Consider the following 6,871-nt stretch of genomic DNA (forward strand, 5'->3'; position numbering starts at 1 on the left):
AAAAAAAAAAAAAAGAAAAAAGAAAAAGAAAAGGAAAGAAGTAAGTAACAGAATTGATTCAATGTTTGTGGGGAGAGTATTGCTATGGAAATTAATTTGGATTCATTTTATCCAAAGTATTATAGACTTGAAATACAAGGTAGAAAACACTGTTGTAGCTTTTGTATAAAATATGCACAAAAGAGGCCTTTACACTATTAGCAGAAACCCTGTTAATATGTTAGATAAACAAGTATTAGAATAAGATAATAATAATTATAAGAATTCTAATTTTTAAAAAGTTGAGGGTATTTGTAGCATTCCTATGTATAAGAAGACCTAGTCCTCTTGTGAGTTGAAATCTACTTTTTAAAATGCTTTATTGCTGGGTGTGGTGGCCCATGCCTTAATTCCAGCACTTGGGAGAGACAGGCAGGTCTCTTGAGTTCTACAGAGTAAATTCTAGCACAGCCAGGATTACACAGAAACCCTGTCTTGATAAACAACAACAGAAGTAATATTCTTTCTCTTGCCAGGTTATCAAATGTGGCGGTTTACCTGACAATGTTTTTGATGCCTGGGAATTTTTGGGCAAACCTAAACATTGCCAGTATACATGGGATACGAAAGCAAATAACAACCTCGGGATTCGTGCCGCTTGTAAGCATCGTTTTGATCGAATATTTTTCAGAGCAGAAGGGGGGCACCTCATTCCCCAAAGTTTAGACCTTGTTGGTTTGGAAAAACTGGACTGTGGTAGATTTCCTAGTGATCACTGGGGGCTCCTGTGCACCTTGAATGTGGTGTTGTGAAAAGCTTCCCAAATTCCAGCTTTACATGTTTGTTTGTAGTAGTTCTGAATTTGTGCAGATCTCAACCTTCCAGGAAAGCTAGGTCTAAGACGGGAGAATTAATAAACTGGATGATTAGTACACAAAAACAATTAACGTTTTACTTTGTATCTTATGTCCTCAGAGTTAAGAATTGGTGTTTATAATAAATCAAAGCATACTTATGTTCAGAATGTGTGGCCTTTTGTTTGAAGGACATAGCCTCTCAGCTTGTGACCAACTCCTTGTTGCCATCGGGACTTCAAGTAATGGCCATTATCTCAGGGCTGCTGTTTGAATTAGGCACCAATATGATATTTTAAATCATTTTATTAGGAGAAAAAGTAAGCCATTGAATTCTCTCTTTTTTTTTTTTTTTTTCCAAGACAGGGTTTCTCTGTGTAGCTCTGGCTGTCCTGGAACTCACTCTGTAGACCAGGTTGGCCTGAGCTATGACCATCTGTAGTAAAGCAGATGAGAGCTGTTGTACACCAGACTTAATTTTGTCAGCCGATAGTATATAGTGACTGATGAGTCACATTTCCACTTTGAATTCCACTAACTGTTCTGATTAGTGTTAGTTATTTGCTGATAACTGACAAAGTTCAGTTTGGCAATGATCAAACCCAGCTTAGCAACATGAGAATTATTTTTTTTCTAAGAGGAAAATTCAGAAGAAAAGCAACTTTCAGTTTTGTTACTGGTAAGATGGACATACTTTGTAGGGTGAATAACGAATACTTTTTTTTTTTTTTTTTGGTAAATGTTCTGTAAAGAAAAATGTACAGTAAATAAAGTTGTATTTATTTGTAGACTGAGTAGACTTTTTTGTTCGTGGTAGGATTCGTTGCTCTATTGCCATTGGGAAAACAGCCCTGCATGTTACTTTTCAGTGGGAATCACCAAATTTGTTTTGTTATATTAAATTCCTGACACTTTGGAGGCTGGCCAGGAGAATTGTCATTAATGTAAGGCTAGTATAGAATAAGACAGTGACAAAAATAAGGAAATTTAGAATGAAGTGGCATCTTATTTTTTCCTGTCATCTCCAAACTAAAACACCTAAAAGCAATTTGAACTTATTACAGGGTGGTACTCCTTTTCATACTGACAGGACAAGAACTGTCTATTTCAATCATAATTTTAAATATTAAAGCTTGAGGAGGTGTGATGCACACATTTAAGCGATGTAGTAGAGGAAAGTGGTACTTATTCATTTGGTAGAGTTAAGTTTAAAAGACTACAATATGCCACATTGCAGAAACATTGAAATGGGTTAATATAACAGTATGAAATATGTATTATACTATTAGGCCATCAATTATAAAAACATGAAAGTACAATTTTGTTTATGTGTCTGCATAAAATACTTTCCTTGCTTAACTCAAGTCAGGAGAAAAGGAACCGAAGCCACTATAGTCTTTAATGGACAAACTGAAAGATTGAGAACCTAGGAATTTGTAATATCTTTTTAAAAAAGATTTATTTATTTATTTATTTACTTATTTTGTGTGTTTGAGTACACTGTAGCTGTCTTCAGACATTACCAGAAGAGGGCATTGGATCCCATTACAGATGGTTTCGAGGAATTGAACTCGGGACCTCTGGTAGGGCAGACAGTGCTCTTAACCACAGCCATCTCTCCAGCCCAATTTGTAATATCTTGAGGGGTGTTTTTGGTTTTGAACAGAAAACAAAACTCTTACCTTTGGTGAAATTCTTACTCTTAAATTGATACCAGACAAGTAGTCTGCCATTGAACTATAACATGAGGCCAAAATTTAGCCACCCTGCCCCACAGCAGTTTTTGCCATCCATGTGCAGTGTGCAATGTATTTGTTGAACTTAACTTTGTCCCTCCAAAGAGAGTACCATGTTATTGTGCAAAATCTCTTAGAAAACAAGTGAACAATCAGGAAAAAAAAATCTACAAACACTTGAATCATTTCTCTTTGAACCTGTCTGGTAAATTTGGAGGTGGGAGGAGGGGTGCGCAGTGAATGTCCACGGAATATCGGAGATGAAGTTTCACAGCAGTCTGAAGGAGACTGGCATTTCATTCAGCACACTGATGATGAACAGATGAAAGAAAAGCTGATTTTATTTATTTTTTAATGGTAAGCAGTTTGGTTGTTTTGGAGGGGGAAAGTTGAAAGTAGGTCCTCATTTTCTAGTCTGTAGGGATGTGTAGAACGTACACTCCATTAGTACCTTGGATGACTTTTTTTACTCCTATATAAGGGCTGGGAGAGTTGTACACTGATGTAACTATTTTCATCTTTATCAATGTCTAGGTGCCTCTTGGGTTTCTTCACTGCCTACCTATCATTTCTATAGCATTAAATATGTACCATGAGAAGAGGAAATGTCTTCCTTCAGTGAGGTTTAATGTTTGCCCTCTGAGCCCATTTAGTGACTGAATTAACGATTTCCCCCTCCCCCTTTTAGTCCATTCTTATTTTTTTTCTCCTCAGCCTTATATTTTGTTTTTGTTTTTTAAAGATTTATCTATTATATGTAGGTAAACTGTAGCTGTCTTCAAGACACACCAGAAGAAGGCATCAAATCTCATTACAGATGGTTGTGAGCCACGGTGTGGTTGCTGGGATTAGAACTAAGGGCCTTCGGAAGAGCAGTCAGTGCTCATAACCACTGAGCCATCTCTTCAACCCGATATATTTTGGTTTTTTTGAGACAAGGTTTCTCTGTAGCCTTGGCTGTCCTGAAACTCCTGTAAACCATTTTGGCTTTGAGATGTGGCTGCCTCTGCAACTGGAGGGTTGGAATCGAAGGCTTGAGCCCTCTCAGTTTTATAGCTTACTCTCTTCACCCTCCTTAATGGCTCTTTATCTCCAATAGTTAATATGTTCATCCTGTATGGTGCTCTTAAATGTATGATGTTTGTAAGTACACATGTGGAGGCCAGAGGGCAATTTGTGGAGTCGTTTCCGATTTTATGTGGGCCTTCGGGGATCTAACTCAAGTCATCAGACTCTACTGGTAGAGTCTCTTTACTGGCTGAGCCATCTCATTGCCCCTCCCCTTAAAGAAAGTCTCACTAAGTAGCCTGGGCTGGCCTGGACCAACTAGGACAGCTTCAAACTTGGTGATCACCCTGACTTGCCTAACTATCTGGCTTTTTAATTTATTTGAAAGAGTGTTATGTAGTCATTTTCCTGCTTAAGCCTCATGAGTCCTAGGGTGTACTACTGCTCTTGGGTCATCTCCATTTTTCTAACAGGAGACGTTTAGTAGATTTTTAACTTGTCCGATGTGTCGCCACAAAGATGACAGTGCAGGCTTATTCTGGTGTGCAACTCAGTCGTTAAGCCACGATGGGATGTATAAAGAATGCTCTGGGCCGGGCAGTGGTGGCACACACCTTTAATCCCAGCGCTTGGGAGGCAGAGGCAGGGGGACTTCTGAGTTCGAGGCCAGCCTGGTCTACGGAGTGAGTTCCAGGACAGCTGGGGCTACACAGAGAAATCCTGTCTCGAAAAACCAAAAAAACCCCAAACAAACAAAAAAGAAAAAAAAAAACTACTCTGCCCATCCTTTCTGACACTTGATGCCAGTTCCTAGACACTTTCATGTCCTTATCACAAAACTAAAAACTACAAGGAATAGTGTTCCACTGACTTAGAATTTCCTCTGACTCAAGATTCTCACTACCAGACACAAATGTTGAAATGCACTTGACACCCATTTAACCTGCAAAGTAGAGCTGATCTGTGTCAACACAGGCCCAGTTTACCATCCTTGATTTGAAAGCAGCACTTGAAACTAAGCAGATAAGTTGGGTTGGCGGGAGGTGGGGGGGGTTCCCGCAAAAGGCTTGGCTGAAAACAAGACTTGAATAGCCAGGTGACTTGACTTGGAGTAGTCTGAGCCAAGCAGTGCTTTGCTGCCCGGGTGGAGCATTTTTCTAGAAGACCTGTCCATCCCCTCAACAGTTTGGAACCATGGCGAGAAAGAGGTGGGCGAGGGACCAGAGCAGGGAAACAAATGGAGGCCCCTCTGCTTAGTGGGGCCGAGCGAGCTGCGGCACAGGCCATCCCTAGGGGCGTGTGTGCGCGTGCGTGTGCGTCGCCCTGGTAACCCGGGAGGCAGAAAGGCGCTGAATCACCAGCGCGGGCTGGGAGCGTCTGTCTGTGCAGCCGCAGGGGTGGGCAGGTGTCGCCTGCAGGTGTGCCTCGCAGGTGTCTCGACTGGACATCAGCTGCTGGGCGGTCTGGAGCACCGCGGAGCCTAGAGATTGCTCAGGATGGAGGTAAGAGCCGCACTCAGCTGCCTGCGTTCCTGTTTGGAACGAAGGGTTCTCAGCAGGGTGGAGTCAGGGAGACTTGGGCGGCTAACCTTAAACCTAAGAATCGGTTTCTTTAAAGTTCATCCAGTGCTGGCATTTGCTAAATGCATATTGTATCTGCTCTGTACAGTACTCAGAGGCTTTTAATCTGGGCTCCAGGTCCCCGGATTTCTAGCTAGGGTGTAGTTGGGGTTTCTCCTGCCTAGGGGTTCAGGGTATGAATGTGTTTATGAGGCTGGGGCGATGGGATGTTGAATGAAGCTCCAGTGAGCTAGCAGTGCCCAGCTTCAGCGTCCTCAGCAGCCACCTCAGGTGCAGAACCCCATCTTCCAGCCTAGCTGGCCAACAGTCAACAATGAAGACACAAGCAGGTAGGAGGTGCCAGTGAAAAAAAAGCCAAGAGGAGGGACTTCTAAGGGTTCCTCTGGACACTAAGGAAAAGGAATCCTGGATAGTTTGTTGCATGATTTGATGGTTTCCCTGTTTGTTGGAGGCGGGAGATTTGGGGATCTTTCCAATCTCTCAGATTGCACGCTTTAGACTGAAGAATTGTTACCTTTAAATTTTGTTTAGTGCTGTTGACATGGACCTTGCTACCATTTACCAAATGCATTTATCTCCTCTCTTTACTGTCACCAGAAGCTTAACGCTGTGTAAAGGCTTTCTTTCCTGCTCTTTGAATTCCCTCCAAGGAATGGCACAGATTTATCAGGATCACAAAGCTGGAATTGCTACTCATCGTTCTCAACACCATTTGTTCTCATAATTGTATGAAGGGAGCAAGCAAGCCTGAGCATATTCATGCTCATCTTTATTGCTGGCTTTACTGAACATTTTCATTTGTGCGTTAGATGCTGATTATTTTTTTCCTAGTGCTTAAACAGAAAAGTTGGATGGTATTTTTGTTAACAATGGAAAAAAATATGGATCACATTTCCTAAAAATAACAAAAATTTTCAAGGTGGATGTGTGTATTCATATATTCCTGAAAATGCATGGTGCCTGGGAAAGTGCCTCAGTGAGACAACTGAAGTTATGTCACATGTAAATTTTTATTTTGTGCTCATAATTTTACTTATTTCTAATGCAGAGGGGGCAAAATAGAGATATCTGTGCAGTTCTAAACTCAGAACTCACCAAGAAACCTGAATTCCTTGCAAATTGAAAAGGAGATTAAAAAAAAAATGTAGCAGGAATTTTTAGAACCTCAGGTAACAGGAACGTATATCACATCGTTGCTGTGTAAAATGCCAAGGCAGGGGATGCGTTTCCTTTCACAAAGATACAGGTCACTGAGCTTGCATCCTCACAGTCTAGAGAGCTGAAGGCGAGCTTCAGTGAGTTATAAACGAATACACATGTTTAAAGTTTACTCTTAAGTCCCCCTGTCCCCAACAGGCAATCTTTCCTTTTAAAACCAATTTGGAAATCAGGATGTCTGGGCAGGGGATGGTGTGTGTGTGTGTGTGTGTGTGTGTGTGTGTGTGCAGGGTTGGGTGACAGCCTGATGACAAAGATGGCCTGCTTAGGCTTATGATCCAGCTGTTAGTGGCAACCTCACATTAAGAAAACTATAACCAGGCTGGTGAGATGGCTCAGCAGTTAAGAGCATTGGCTGCTCTTCCAGAGGTCATGAGTTCAATTCCCAGCAACCACATGGTGGCTCACAACCATCTATAGGGGAACTTGATGCTCTCTTCAGGCAGGTGGATATATATGCGACAGAACACTCATACATTAAATAAACAAAATTAAA

General features: G+C 41.4%; 2 protein-coding genes across 4 annotated transcripts in view; both read left to right on the forward strand.

Annotated features, from left to right (window-relative positions):
• Tdp2 (tyrosyl-DNA phosphodiesterase 2) overlaps positions 1 to 1,003 on the forward strand; it is an 11,206-nt gene extending 10,203 nt beyond the window's left edge. For both annotated transcript variants that reach the window (XM_031358044.1, XM_031358045.1), the window contains exon 7: positions 516 to 1,003. In XM_031358044.1, coding sequence (XP_031213904.1) covers positions 516 to 791 — 276 coding nt within the window. In that variant the 3' untranslated portion in view covers positions 792 to 1,003. The remainder of the gene's footprint in view (positions 1 to 515) is intronic.
• Positions 1,004 to 4,903: 3,900 nt separating this feature from the next.
• Positions 4,904 to 6,871, forward strand: part of Kiaa0319 (KIAA0319 ortholog) — a 65,223-nt gene continuing 63,255 nt past the window's right edge. For both annotated transcript variants that reach the window (XM_031359025.1, XM_031359026.1), the window contains exon 1: positions 4,904 to 5,079. The gene's annotated coding sequence lies outside the window, so the exon portion shown is untranslated. The remainder of the gene's footprint in view (positions 5,080 to 6,871) is intronic.

Source organism: Mastomys coucha, unplaced genomic scaffold (genome assembly GCF_008632895.1).
Source record: "Mastomys coucha isolate ucsf_1 unplaced genomic scaffold, UCSF_Mcou_1 pScaffold7, whole genome shotgun sequence".
Classification (NCBI taxonomy): Eukaryota; Metazoa; Chordata; class Mammalia; order Rodentia; family Muridae; genus Mastomys; species Mastomys coucha.